Below are 15800 nucleotides of genomic sequence, written 5' to 3'. Positions count from 1 at the left end.
ACTTTAATCCCAGCACTCAGAAAGCAGAGGCAGATGGATCTCTGCGTTTGAGGCCAGGCTGGTTTAACAAATGAATTCAAGGACAGCCAGGGCTGCACAGAGAAAGCCTGTCTCGGAAGAAAGGAAAAAAAAAAAAATTAAAAACAGGCAGGACTAGGGAGGTAACTAAATGATGTCAGTGGAGATCAGAAAAAGAACTGGAGTTACAGAGGTCATGAGCCATTAATGTGCATGCTAGGAACCAAACCTGGGTCCTCTTCAAGGGCAACAAGTACTTTTTTTTTTTTTTTTTGGTTCTTTTTTTCGGAGCTGGGGACCGAACCCAGGGGCCCTGCGCTCTACCACTGAGCTAAATCCCCAACCCCGCAACAAGTACTCTTAAATGCTGAACCATCTCTCGAATCCTCCCCACCCCACCCCCTTAATTTTACTTTTCTTTTTTTTTTAAAGTTTTTTTTTTGTTTTTTTTTTTTTTTTTGTGGATGAACACTCCACTCTGTTTGCATGTATACCTGCATAACAGAAGAAAACATCAGACAAGAGGGACTCAGATCCCATTACAGATGGTATTGAGTCACCATGTGGTTGCTGGGAAGTGAACTCAGGACCTCTGAATAAGCAGCCAATGCTCTTAACCACTGAGCCATCCTCCCCCCCACACATTTTTTTTTTTTGAAATGGTGAATCAATTAATTTAATTAGGGTTACTAGAGGCAGGAATGAGGTATTATTTAAAGGACCATGTTCAGCTTACCAGTAGTGACTTTACCTTAAGGAGAGGTAAGGTCTCATTATGAGTCTCTCCACTTGCTCTAGATAGATAGATAGATAGATAGATAGATAGATAGATAGATAGATAGATAGATAGATAGATAGATAGATAGATTTTTGAGACAGTCTTGGCTGTCCTAGAACCAGCTCTGTAGACCAGCTGGCCTCCAACTCTAAGATCTATCTACCTGCTTCTGGGATTAAAGCCATGTACCATCACTGCCCGGCCATACAATATTATTTTCTAAAATGAGCATCTTTCCTATCCTGTAATTTTTTTCAATAATTTTTTATTCACTTTATATCCTGATCACAACCCCTGCTCCCGCCTCTCCTCCCAGTACCGCCTTTACAAATCCCCTATCCTATCATTTTAAAGAGCTTGAAGGGCTTTGTAGAGAAACCAAATCTCAAAAAAAAAAAAAAAAAAAAAAAAAAATTAAAAAAATAATAATAATGCAACTTCAGAGCTCATATAATGCTACCATTCTTAATTATGATAAAGAATATCAGAATTAAACCCATGCCTGACACTGCGTGGATGACCAGGAACCAGAGGAAAGACCAGAGACCTAGGGTAGAACCAAACACAGCTGCCTACCCCCTACCCCCACTTGCCAATCAACGTTCTGGTATACTCATAGATCAGAGCCTAGTTCAGTTGTCATCAGAGAGGCTGCCTCTGCCAGCTGATGGGAGTGGATATAGAGACCCACAGCCAAACAGGCTGAAAGAGAGAGCTCAGGTTAGAGGTCTCCACTGGGTCCTTCTTCTCGGAGCTCTGGGACACTGGTAGAGCACAGCCTGCAGAATCAACTAAGCAGGGCTCTTGGAGGGTGGGGTGAGCCTGGGGGAAAGGGGAGGTGGAGGGAAAACTAATTGGGAGAAGTGGAAAGAGAAGCTGAGGTCCGGATGATTATATGGAAAAAGAATAAATAAAAATTAAAAGAGAAGGGCTGGAGAGATGGCTCAGTGGTTAAGAGCACTGACAGCTCTTCCAGAGGTCCTGAGTTCAAATCCCACCAACCACATGGTGACTTACAACCATCCGTAATGAGATCTGATGCCCTCTTCTGGTATGTCAGTTTACTTATATATATAATAAATATATCTTAGGGGTTGGGGATTTAGCTCAGTGGTAGAGCACTTGCCTAGCAAACGCAAGGCCCAGGGTTCGGTTCCCAGCTCCGAAAAAAAGAAAAAATAAATAAATCTTAAAGAGAAAAAGTAAAGCTGGTAAAAATTTCACCCCAAATTATCAAATACAAAATAACACACACACACCCCTCCCCACACTTCTCATTTTTCTAGACAGGGTTTCTCTGTGTAGTACTGCTGTCTAAGAACTCTGTAATGGCTGGCCCCCAAACTCTGAAGTCCACCTGCCTCTGGCTCCCAAGTGAATGCCACCACTGTCTAGCTAAGAAATAAAAGGTCTAAAGCACTGACCAAAAAAAAGGGCATGTAGTGCAAAGATTTGACAAAGTTCTGACATTAAAAACCAAGCTGACCTAGACTTAGCATGAAGCCAAGGTCAGACTCAAACTCACAGCAGTGCCCCTGCCTTAGCTTCTAAAATACTAGAATTACAGGCATGAAGTCATCAGACTTGGCTGAGATATATATTTTTGATGCAGAGCTCTTACCTGCTGCAAAAAGCAAGACATCCGGAAACTGTATACTTTATAGGAAATGAAACTTTTAAGATACTTAAGTGTGCCTGGGATTTTCAGGCTTTCATTGAATTACAGTTCCTTTTCACATACAAATATCAATCTGTCAACTAAAACTTTCCAAACGGGGTTGGGGATTTAGCTCAGCGGTAGAGCACTTGCCTAGCAAGCGCAATGCCCTGGGTTCGGTCCCCAGCTCCAAAAAAAAAAAAAAGCTTGCCAACTACAAGCAAGCAGGAAAGTTGTGTAGTATAAATATATACACAGAAAAAAAGCTTGCTCATTTATGTCTCTTTTAAAAAAGTCTCCCTGAATAAAATTTACTCCTCTGTTACTTGAACCTCATATGGCATGTCTGGGCAAATTTGATGACTTGGATTCAGTTTTAGAAGCCAGGCTTACTGCCAAGTCTACTGTGTCTATTCTCCTTACCCACCAAGATAGCTTTAAACCCCTTCCTTGTTCATGTTACTGCGGTGACCAAAGAACAGTACACTATCAAACAGGGCTCAACCTACTCAGGTTTCCTACCTCTCAGGAGTAATGTGGTGGCTCTCACTGCATTATCACTTCCTCAGCCCCATCCCTATTTAAAATAAAATATTTTCAACAGCTGGAAATGAGAAAGAACTGGTGATAACAACTCACTATTTCTTTTAAAAAGTTTTTGTTTCATAAATGGAACTATAACCGGTATTATAGTATTCCTTAGCATATGCAAGGCCCTGGGATTAACTATACATACAGTCTCAGTGTCTCTGTCTCTGTCTCACTCTTTCTCTCACACACACAATCTTTCCAATTAACTTCTTTTTTTTTTTTTAAGATTTATTTATTATATATAAGTACACCGTCACTGTCTTCAGACACACCAGAAGAGGGCATCAGATTCCCATTACAGATGGTTGTGAGCCACCAGGTAGTTGCTGGGATTTGAACTCAGGACCTCTGGAAGAGCAATCAGTGCTCTCCAGCCCCTCCAATTAACTTCTTCCTTTTTTGGTTCTTTTTTTTTTTTTTTTTTTTTTTCCGGAGCTGGGGACTGAACCCAGGGCCTTGCGCTTCCTAGGCAAGCGCTCTAACTTCTTCCTTTTTTTTTTTTTTTTTTTCTTTTTTTTTTTCCCCGGAGCTGGGGACCGAATCCAGGGCCTTCTGCGCAAGCGCTCTACCACTGAGCTAAATCCCCAACCCCTCCAATTAACTTCTTAAAAAGGACTTTTATTATATATGTGCATACATTTGTATGTGTGCACATACACATGTGAAGGTGCTTTTGAAGGAAGCTGAATCCCCACAGAGCTAAAATTACAGGTGGCTGCAAACTGTCCATTGTGGGACCAAACTGCAGTCCTCTGCAAAAGCAATGAGCACTTTAAATCACTAAGCCAATCTATTCCAGTCCGTAACATCAGCTTTTATAGCTAACGAAAAGCAAGCAGTATAATTTCTCTCCAAAAATGTCCTTATGCTTAGACTTAACTGGAAAAAAATAAAGCAAACCTCAAAAGCAGAGTTTGGACTATGCCTGCCATAAAAATAACAATGATTTTAGGGATATTTTACGGATGCTGCTGAAAGGTAAATCATAACAGTAAGTAGATTCTAGGCCAGGAATACAGTTTAGTTAGTAGAGAATGCTGGTCTTGCACACAAGAGGCTCTGGGCTCTATCTCCAGTAAACTGAGTGTGGTAGCACACATCTATAACCTCAATACTCTAAAAAGGAGAATCAGAAGTTCAAAGTTATCTTCAGTATACAAATTTAAGATCATCCAAGAATACATGAGATCCTGCCTCAAAAACAAAACAAAACAAAACAAAACAAAAAACCATAAAAGTTGGTTCTGATGTGCCCTAGGCTAACCTTGAATTTGATATACAGCTAAGGATAGCCTTGTACTCTTGATTCTCTTGCTTTTGCCTCCCAAGTGCTGAGCTAACAAATGTACACTCCTCTGCATGCCACCCTTGACCATTTATGTAACACGAGTTTTAAATTTTTATATTATTCTATAAAACACTAGAGTATAGCCCCTACTAATATTTTAGAATACTTACCCAAATATCTCTTGTGTATCAGCAAATGGTTAGACCTAACGACTGTACAAATAACAAAGCTCTTAAGGTTATATTTCTAGGTTTGCTGTGCTAGTGCACGCCTATATACCAACATTTGGGAAGCTGAGGCAGGATTAAGAACTGGAGGACAGGGGCTGGAGAGATGGCTCAGCGGTTAAGAGCACCCGACTGTTCTTCCAGAGGTCCTGAGTTCAATTCCCAACAACTACATGGTGACTCACAGCCATCTGTAATGGTGTCCGATGCCCTCTTCTGGTGTATCTGAAGACAGCTACAGTGTACTTATATATAATAAGTAAAAAATAAATCTTTAAAAAAAAAAAGATTTATAAAAAAAAAAAAAAAGAACTGAAGGACAAAACTGGATGTTGTGGTCTTTAATCCTAGCACTGGGAAGTAGAGAGAAGTGGATCCCTGAGAGACTACAGAGCAAGTTCCAGGACAGTCACACAGAGAAACCCTATTTCAAACCAAAACAGAACAAAAAAGAATTGAAAGGCAGTCTGAGTTACATAGAGTTGTCTCAAAAGATAAAGGAAAATAATGGAACACCAGTGTCCATCTTTGTCTTCTGTGAAACAATATAACCAGCAGTCAATTCAGTCTACCACAGTTAACCTTCCCTGTCATAATAACCAGCATTCTCTCAAACCATGAACCAAAGTAAATTCTCCGCCCTCAAATTAGCTTCTTTTTGAGCATTTGGTCACAACAATGAAGAAATTTGTTTTGAAGCAGAGTCTCAGCAACCCTGCTTCAGTTTTCCCAGACACTGCTTGTGGACATTTGGGAAAGGGATGGAGACTCTTTCACAACCACCTGACCTGGAAGAACTTATCCAGAAGCCTCAAGACACTCTAACTCCTACAGAGAAGTAGCAAGTAATGTAGACTGCTCTAAAATTAACACAAAGTAGGGCCTTTCTACCTTTGTAATTGCTAAGAAAGTCACTATTTCTAGGATCCTGACTATTCTCGTTGTAAAATATTTTATAGTACAATTTTTACCTATTTCTGGAGGGCTGGAGCTAAAAGAAGAAAGCTTTCTGAAGATGGGAACACTTTTAAATTGTATGGCAGGCTGAAGTAAAATCAGCAGCAGTACCATTAGAAATAAAAAGACTACAATCTTGGCAAGCAAAACAAGCTAACAAACAAAAATTATACACAAAACCAAGGCCCAGTTCCAAAACAACCTGATGAAAACAAATGCATTTGAGCCAGTGCTCCAAGTCTACAGTCTGAGTCAACCCCTGGAGCCCACAGAGTTGGAAGGAAAGCAGTGACCCCTTCAAGTTGTCCTCAAACCTCTACTCAAAAGCTGTAGCAGTGCTTGTGCAAAATAAATATTAAAAAAGAAAATTTTGAAAATTAACATAGGTTTTTGTTTTGTTTTAAATTCTTTTAAAAATTATCGTGTGTATTTATGTATCAATGTAGGCATGTTCATGTTACAGCATGCATATGATAGTCAGAAGATAACTTTGGGAATTGGTTCTTTCCTTACATCTTTACATGGAGTTCAAGGATTAAACTCAGGTCACTAGGCCTTCATAGCAAGCATTTTGACTGCCATGATGTTTTGGTTTCTGGAGACAGAATCTCAGGTAGCCTAGGATGGCCCCAAATGTTTTATTTAGTAACTACAGGCCAACTTTGAACTCCTGATCTTCCTGCCTCTACTATTCAAGTGCTAGGATTATAGGTATATATTATTATATCTCAACATTAGATCAATTTTAGTTAGTTAGAGACATGGTTTCTCTGTGTAGCTCTGGCTGTCCTTGAACTTGGTCTGTAGGTCAGGCTGGCCTCAAACTCAAGACATCCACCTGTCTCTGCCTCCTGAGTGTTGGGATTAAAGCATCATGAAACCAAGGCCAGCTAGATCAATGGGTTTTTTTTGTTTTGTTTTGTTTTTTTTTTTCCCCTTTTCTTTTTTTTTTTAATTTATTCATTTATTATATATAAGTACACTGTAGCTGTCTTCAGATACACCAGAAGATGGTTGTGAGCCACCATGTGGTTGCTGGGAATTGAACTCATGACCTCTGGAAGAGCAGTCGGGTGCTCTTAACCGCTGAGCCATCTCTCCAGCCCATAACAAATGACCGGATCTTTTTTTTTTTTTTTTTTTTTGGTTCTTTTTTCGGAGCTGGGGACCGAACCCAGGGCCTTGCGCTTCCTAGGCAAGCGCTCTACCACTGAGCTAAATCCACAGCCCCTCCCCTTTTCTTTTTTTCGGAGCTGGGGACCAAACCCAGGGCCTTGTGCTTGCTAGGCAAGCGCTCTACCACTGAGCTAAATCCCCAACCTCTAGATCAATGATTTTAACAAAACAATTACCACTCTTACTTCTTTCCCCCTAGGTTTTTCCTCATACTTACTAAACTACACTTACCCACTTATCTCTATCACACAACTTTGTTAGTATCACTAGAAGCACCCTTTAATCCATACCAAGAAAAGTGTAAAACAAACAGAATATTAACAGTGCATAACAGTCCATACCTGTAATCTCAGCACTGGAGAAGTAGAGGTAGAAGGATAAGAAACTTATTCTCCTCAGCTATACCAAGAGTTCTAGACCAGTTTGGTTACACTGGTTATCTCAAAAAAATAAAATAAAAATTTAAATAAAAAGAAACCAGCTAAGCCTGGTGAAATACTCCTTTAATCCAAGCACTTAAGGAGCAAAGGCAGGAGAATCTCTGTGAGTTCCAGGCTAGCCAGGGATAGTGAGATTTTGTCTCAAAAAAAAAAAAACAAAACAAAACAAAACAAAACAAAAACAAAACACCTAACCATGGCTGAAGAGATGGCTCAGTGGTTAAGAGCACTGACTGCTCTTCCAGAGGTCCTGAGTTCAATTCCCAGCAACCACATGGTGGCTCACAACCATCTGTAATGGGAATTTATGTGTCTGTAATTTTTTCTGGTGTGTCTGAAGACAGCAACAGTGTACTCATATACATAAAATAAATAAATAAAATCTTTTAAAAAAACCCAACTAAGGGTTGGGGATTTAGCTCAGTGGTAGAGCGCTTGCCTAGGAAGCGCAAGGCCCTGGGTTCGGTCCCCAGCTCCGAAAAAAAGAACCAAAAAAAAAAAAAAAAAAAAAAAAAAAAAACCCAACTAATCAGATAAAGCCATGCATAATGGTACATGCCTGTAATTCCTGTACTTGGGAGGTGGAGGCAGCATGTCAGGAGTTCAAGACCAGTTTTGGCTACATAGCCCAGCTTGGCATACACAAGACCCTGCCTCAAAATAAAATGAACACACACACACTAAACTATTCTTCCAAATAAACAATGAAATGTAAATCACTGACACAATCACTCAATGCATACTCTCACTACAGCTACAGTCTACTGAAAAATCTAGGTATGAAAATATAGATCAGTTGCAATTAAACTCTCTTCTATGATACCTACCAAGTGAGCTGTACAAACATTACAGAAAATCTTGGGGTTGGGGATTTAGCTCAGTGGGGTTGGGGATTTAGCTCAGTGGTAGAGCGCTTGCCTAGGAAGCGCAAGGCCCTGGGTTCGGTCCCCAGCTCCGAAAAAAAAAAAAAAAAAAAAAAAAAGAAAATCTTAACAAGCAAATTCCCTTTTGTATCCTGACTAAATTATCAAACCATATTTGTATGATTATTGAATCAATCTCCTTTCAAACCTTACTGAGTCAGCAGCTCTAAAAAGCAGAACTATGTAATTAAAAGCAAAAGAACCAAAAAAAAAAAAAAAAAAAAAAAAAAAGCAAAAGAACATAAGTATTTATTCAAAGAGGCAACACTGAAAAGAGTAAAGATGAAATCAAAATAGGGCTGGCCAGAAGGCTTAGTGGTTTAAGACATTGCTACCAAGCCTGAAAACCTGATTTCCAACCCACATGTTGGAAGGAGAGAACTGATTTCCTCAAGTTGTCCTCTGACCTCCACACACACACACACACACACAACACAAAATAAGTAAATAAAGCAAGAATTTTATTTTGGCTGAAGAGATGTCTCAGCAATTAAGAGCACTGACTACTCTTCCAAAGGTCCTGAGTTCAATTCCCACCAACCACACGGTAGCTTACAACCATCTGTAATGAGATCTGGTTCACTCAGTGTACTCACATACATAAAAAATAAAATCTTAAGAAAATATGTATTTAAAAAAGAGAATTTTATTTTTGTAGATAGGGTTTATGTAGCCCCGATTGTCCTGAAACTTCACTATGGAGAACAGGCTGGCTTCGAACTCACAGAGATCCTCCTGCTTCTGCCTTCCTAATACTGGGGTGTACACCAGTGTGCCCACCATTTAAAAGAAAAAAAGAAAGAAAAAGAAAAAGATAATGAAATTGGGGCTAGAAAGATGGCTCAGTAATTAAAAGCACTGACTGCTCTTCCAGAGGTACAGAGTTCAATTCCTAGCAACCACATGGTGGCTCAAAACCATCTGTAATAAGATCTGATGGCCTCTTATGGTGTGTCTGAAGAGAGCTACAATGTACTTATATATAATAAATAAATAAATCTTTTTAAGAAAGAACTGGGACATAAGAAGATAATTTATGAAAGCGATAGTAAATTATATCAAGCATATAATCAACACTAGACAACAGTAAGCACTAGACAATATAGCTAGAAAAAATTTCTCAAGTTTACACATGAAAAACCTGTGAAGTAGATGTAGCTGAAGCAGGAAAACTACCTATCAGTTCGAGAGTAGGAAACTTTATCTTAAAAAAAAAAAGTATATTCGGTCCCCAGCTCCGAAAAAAAGAACCCCCCCCAAAAAAAAAGTATATTCAATATTTGCTGTGAATATATAAAGTAAAATTATTGCAAAAATACATTATAAAACAAAAATATTTCTTCTCTCAAAAACAGCAGCAGATAAGATACCATACATAATGTTGCATGCATTTCTCATTGTGAACTAGAAAACATTTAATAAATTTGGGGACTGGAGGATAGCTCAGCAATTATGAGGACCCACAATAGGTAGCTCATAACTGTATGTGCAGTAAGGTAGGAGATTGAGACAGGAGGATTGTTACAGTTAGCTGGCCACCAGCATAGCTTCGGGGTCAGTGAAAGATCTCATCTTCAAGGCAATATGGCAGAGAATGATAACTCAGAACATTGCACTTCCTCCTCAGACCTCTGTGTGTGCACATGGATGGACACGCACATATGCACCCACACACACACTAAAACACACCCACACAAAGTGAGTGAGTTCAAACCTATGTTTTGGAAGGTACAAGGAAGATCTCAGGAGTTAGTTCTAACTAAAAGTCCAAGGTACACAGTGAGAGTAGAACAGCTAGGAATACATAGTATAGGAAGACCTTTCTAAATAAGTAAATAGGATAAGGAGAGCTCAGCAGGTGATTCCCAGAGGCTATATAAATATGCTTGGTGTGGTGACACAGGTCTGTGATGGCAGCACTGGGAAGGCAGAGACAGGAAGATCCTGGGGCTCGGCTCGCTGGATAGACCTGTCTAGCCTAATGGGAAAGCTCTAGGCCAACCAGGAGAGAGACCCTATCTTAAAAGAGGTGGGCAGCTTTGCTGAGGATGACACCTGTAGATGAGCTGTCACTTACACACTACATGTTCAAACAATTATTTTAACAGCAAACTAAAAAGAGATGTAAACAATACACTGGAGTATTATAAGCTGCTCTTTATAATAATGGAATGCATTAAACACAGGTAAGTTTTATTGTTTATTGTGTTTGTCTTCTTGAGCATGATCTTACCACATAGTTCTGGAATATTCTACATAAATCATATTGGCCTGAAACGTGTGGTCCACCTGCCTCTACTTCCTTTGAAGTATATATTACAAATACACAAACACTGAATTACAGTAAATACTTTGCCTGGCACTACATTAATGCTTCTAGAGTTTCTACTTACTGGGGTATATGATCATTTTGAAGTTAGATACTAAGGAAAAACAAAATAGTCTGATTAAAAAAAAAGAGAGAGAGAGAGACTATTCTAGAATTTTCTATGTAGACCAGGCTAGCCTTGAACTCACAGAGATCTCTACCTACCTCTGCTTCCCAAGTACTGGGATTCAAGGTATAGGATACTATCTATGATCAATTTCCACAAAGAAGTTTTCAAAAATACTTTCAATGTATAGAAATCTCAATGTGCTTTAACTACTCTCAAACCTTCAAAGAAACACAAAACTAATGTAGGCCAAAATTGCCAAGATCTGCTATTTTGTGGAACTGACCAATCAGCCAAAGAATCAAAACAATGCTAACCACCATGAAAAAACACCAAATACTGATCCAAAATTTAAGTTCTATGTACTCACAACAGCACAACTGAGTGTGGTATCTCACATCTGTAATCCCAGTAGTCTCAACGGCTGAAGCAGAAAGAATGCTTCCATTTTGAGGCCAGCCTGGGCTACATAGAGAGTTCTAAACTAGCATGTTAAACATAGTGAAACACTGTCTCAATAAAATACGAAAGCAAAAAGTTTTACTTTTTCATATTTATCTCACCATAATGGAAAACAAATATTCTTTTTTTTTTTTCTTTTCTTTTTTTTCGGGGCTGGGGATTGAACCCAGGACCTTGCGTTTCCTAGGCAAGCGCTCTACCACTGAGCTAAATCCCCAACCCCGAAAACAAATATTCTTAAGAAAATGACCACTAAACATGGTGGCACATGGCCTCTAACACCAGCACTTGGAAGATGAGACCATTCTGAACTAGACTAAGAAAGCAAAAGGCGGGGAGTGGGGTGGGCGGCAGTAGCAGCCCTGTGGAACACCTCCTAGAACGTTTTAAAGACGACTTCTGGTAAAAATAAAACTGATCCTGTTTACCTTTGGGAATTCCAATTACAAATCAAGTTACAACCTTTTTTCTAAAAACTGACTCAAGCAAATTGTTTAATTTTTTTCAATTTCCATTACCTAAATACAATTCAATGCCATCCTCTCCATAAACCCCGCTTTTTCTATTTATTTTATATATAAAACTTATGACAATTTAGTTTGCCTAGTAATAGTTATTTGAGCTATGTGTCTCATCTGTTTCCCAACTTTCACGAGCAGTCAGAGACTGCATCAGTAGATAACACTACCCAACAAAGTATCCACTACTACCTTCAACATAAGGTTGGTTCCAATAATGCTAACGGAACTGAAAACACAGCCAACTCTCAACTATTATGATTATTTATCACGTTGAAAACAGCATAGGAAGGATGAAAAGGAACTAAAAGGTACTGTACCACCTAAAGACTCGATGCAACTCTGAGAAACCAATGCATTAGACTTCAATACTATGAGTAACTGTAAGTAACTCACTCAATACTGGAGGGAATAAATAGGGGATACTCTTATCCATCTTTTTTCTAAGTTCTCTTGCATACGTAATAGGGAAACTGAACTTAAAGAACCACACTATTCCAAACCAGGTCACAGGAGGGAGTTAAGTCCCCAGTCATCATCCTGTTTCTATTTCCTGACTGGTTTGACCCGCAAGCATTATGGTGTCCAGCTTTCCCAACTTAAGACTCTTTTAAAATATCTTCTGAGAAGAGCTTTTTCTTAAAACCAAAGTTGACTTCTAGAACATTCTAAAATTATATTTTTAACAAAGCAACACATGCACACATGCATGCATGCACGCACGCACACACACACACACACACACACACTCTCTCTCTCTCTCTCTCCAGAAACACTTTGCTCAAGCAAAACAACCCAGTTTCCAGAAAAGTCCGTTATAGTATTCTTGAAATTAAGTGTGGAATATAAATTTGCACAATTGGACGCTAACTCGAACGTGTTGCTCTTCTTGCAAAGTAGATTTTTTAAAGTAGAATTTAAAACACGCATCTTTCAAGTAAAGAAATTTACAAATAGCCTAAAAACAGCTAAGTGCGCTTACACTTCTCGGAGACATTTTCTCTGCACCACGCTGGCACAGCAACGACAACCAGAAACCTCTTGGGGCTTTGGCCCCAACCTCTGCCTCCAAACCCCGGGAGTCCGCTGGCCAGTGGCCTTTCGGGGTCGAGTTCCCTACTAGTTCGCTTGCAGCCAAGTCACTTCTACGTCGCCCCGAACCACACGCCTCCTCCTCAAATTAAATCAGGCTCCACTCCCCACACACACGCACCAGAGGGACCCGGGGAAAGGCGAGCTGGCGGGAGCGCGGGGAGGGCACGCTCCACAATCCCGGCTGGCCCGGCACCCACCTGCAGGCCGCGAGACCTGGGACACCGGCGTTGGTGCCCCGTCCTCGCCGAAGACGAGTTTAAAGTCGAGCTCGTCGTGGGCGCCACAGTTTGCAGTAGTCATCGGCGTGGCCCGGGGTGCAGCGCCTCCTCCTCAGGCGGCCGCCGCGGCTCCTCAGCGCCGCTTCATGCTGGGCCGCGCCGGCCAGGAGGTCGCGGCTCCACTGCAAACTTTTCGGGCGGGGCCCGCGAGGCCAAGTGTTCCGTTCCGACTAGAAAGCTGGCCGAGCGCCCCGCCGCACCAGGAGCCGTCACCGCCGCCAGTCGAGGGTGCCTAAGAGCCACGGTCGCCTCAACCAAAGCTCCCCGCCCCCCACCCCCACATTCACCGCCACTGCCGCCACCGCCGTCGGCGCGCTCCCGCGCCTCGCAGCGCGCCCAACCCCGCCCCTCCCCGCGCTCCCGTCCCACAGGGCGACTCATAGGCCACTGGCTCCGCTTACAGTCATGGGCCCCGCCTCCCCGCCGGCCTATCGGGTGAGTCTTCTGCGAGGAGGAAGTCACGTGAACAAGGAGCTACAGAGCCCCACTCCCTCTCGGGAGTTGTAGTTAAAGATTTTTCTTCCGCAGTTTCTAAACCAATACCAGTGTAGGGCTAATAGCGCTGTCTAATTAGATTGGGAACCCACGTAGGCCAGTTGCAGACTATCCTTTTCCTCCCATTGGGCGGAGCTCACGTCGAGGAAGTGGGTAGAAGAGCGCCAGGGTTATAGGTGTCCGGATATTTGGCCCCACAGAGGTACTTTCCCTTATGGCTGCGTTTAGAGTGCATGAGTTAGACCACCTCAAAGGTTACCTATACATACCACTCACCCCCGCATCCCTCCATACCAACTTCAATGACGGAACCCGGAGGGGGCTAGGGATTTCGAGCTTGAGTAGGTTGGGGTGGAGCTGAAGAAAACCTTTGGAGACAAGTCTTGATTCAGATCCACCCCTACGGGGTAGGGCCCGCCTTTGTCCCCACTAGCTGGCCCAGACGCTGTTATCTTGAGGATACCGTGCATTCTAGGCCTCACCTAAATCAAAGGAGCCAGGAACCTGGTGGAAGTTGAGCAGACACAGAGGAAAGTCCCCCTCTTGACTTCTGCACCCTAGTACACAACTGTGGAGACTAAGATATTGTGACACCCGAGCAATGACAGCCCACATATAGGAAGTGACACTGTCAAAAGAACCCGTTTTCAATCTTGGCTCCATCTCAAAGAGCCTGCCTTCCCCAGTGAGACATAAGATGGCCCAAGACACCATCCCTTGGAGTCTGGGGACTCAGTCTTGTTTACTTGGAGCCTGACTAACAGAAGGAGTAGGGAGAAGCCAGTGACCACCTCCCCTACAACAGCACGTCTCATACTACTCACAAAAACTCCTGGGAAAATGGAGCAAACACAAGCTCCTTGCAAAGATCTCCACATCTCAATGATTCCTGGGCTACTAAGTGAGCCCCAGGGCGAGCCCAACTAAGCCTAGGGTCAGAAGAGCAAGGAATGTTCTGGGCACGTGAGCCATTCATCATGGACTGGTTTATTCCTGCTCAGGGCTTACAAGTACTTACAAGGGACATTACAGAGATAGACTTCCTTCAGAGTTGAAAGAGAGGAATAGCAAATATATAATTACTCTGCAAAGAGATCAGAGTTGTGATAGGAGCTCTGAGGACATTGAACACACACACACACACACACACACACACTACAGGGCCTCTACAGGATTAGTAGAAACTAGAGATCCAAGCAAAAGATGAGCAAAGTTTGTTCCATAGAGGGATCAGTGGGCAGAAGCCAAAGGTGATTCTGTATGAGTGGGCAGGGTCACTGTGTGATGCTAAGACTTTATCCTAAGGACAGTAGGGAACCATACAAGGGATGAAAGCAGGAGACTAAAATAGTAACTTCTATATAGAAAACTTGACTAAGAACATTAAAAGAAGCAAGGAAGGGAAAACAGTCAGGCTTAGTGGCACATGCCTGTAATCCCAGCACTCAAATGGTGGAGGCAAAAAATCAGGAGCTCAAGATCATCCTCTGATATAGTGAGTTTGAGGGTGGCTTAGGTACATGAGACCCTTTCTCAAAACAAACAAACAGTGAAGGACTTAACACATTAGGTGGGTAAAAAAATACTTTACAACAAGCTATCCTATCTTCAAAGGAGCTAACCTAGAAAGCTTGAAAATAAAACTAGGAGACCAAAGGCTATATCCAGTCTGCAGCCAAGATAGATTATAGGCTTACCAACTAGTTCGCATGGTCCCACTATCCTATAAGGTCCCCCAAATTTAGCCACCTTACTTCCCTATTCCCATAAAACTTAAAGCAATTTCAGCTCCAACTATCGATGCATGCTTGTAATTTAGATTGAGAGTGTGGAGCCAGTCTCCCTCCCCTCTCCAGTTATGACTTCATCTGAAACAGGTGAATTAGGCTAAAGTAGAGGCAGGAGAGCTAGAGAGGTAGAGCACTTGCTGTTCTTCCAGAGGATCTGGATTTGGTTCCCAGCACTGACATGGTAACTCAAAACCATCTGTAACTTCCAGGATGTCTTATGCCTTCTTCTGGCTTTATAAGCACAAGGCATATATATAGTACACATATATACAAGTAGACAAAACATCCATGTACATAAAGTCAGAATAAATCTTTAAAAACTAAAAATATAAATCTGACCAGGAAGGCAGAATGCAGACCCTGGCCTGTCAATTCCTACACTTCGTAAGGGACCACAGGAAAATCCACCCACTTAGTAAATGCTCAACAATACACTTTTTTCCCCACACATTGAGTATAGGAGACTATCTAGAAAGGGGTGAGGTTATAGGAAAGGCTTCTGGTTTAGGGTAACAGAACATAAAGGCTCAGCAGAGGTAAGAACCAATTGTGAGGAATGAGTTACTATTTTTGTAAGAAAAGCAGTATGAACTAACTGTGTGGGGTAACAGGAAGAGAAGGGGAGAGTGAAAGAGGGAGAGAGACAGGGAAGAGCACAGCAACTAGACTCTT

General features: G+C 41.6%; 1 protein-coding gene across 13 annotated transcripts in view; it reads right to left on the bottom strand.

The window, feature by feature from the left end:
- Positions 1-13180, bottom strand: part of Nfatc3 (nuclear factor of activated T-cells 3) — a 74529-nt gene extending 61349 nt beyond the window's left edge. For 11 of the 13 annotated variants that reach the window (XM_063278127.1, XM_063278129.1, XM_063278131.1 and 8 more), the window contains exon 1: positions 12763-13180. In XM_063278127.1, coding sequence (XP_063134197.1) covers positions 12763-12865 — 103 coding nt within the window. In that variant the 5' untranslated portion in view covers positions 12866-13180. 13 annotated transcript variants of the gene reach the window in all.
- Between the last annotated feature and the right edge of the window lie 2620 nt (positions 13181-15800).

The sequence above is a fragment of the Rattus norvegicus genome, chromosome 19 (assembly GCF_036323735.1).
Source record: "Rattus norvegicus strain BN/NHsdMcwi chromosome 19, GRCr8, whole genome shotgun sequence".
NCBI classification, from domain to species: Eukaryota; Metazoa; Chordata; class Mammalia; order Rodentia; family Muridae; genus Rattus; species Rattus norvegicus.
The sequence above is the reverse complement of the archived record's forward strand: the minus strand, read 5'-3'. Positions and strand labels throughout refer to the sequence as shown.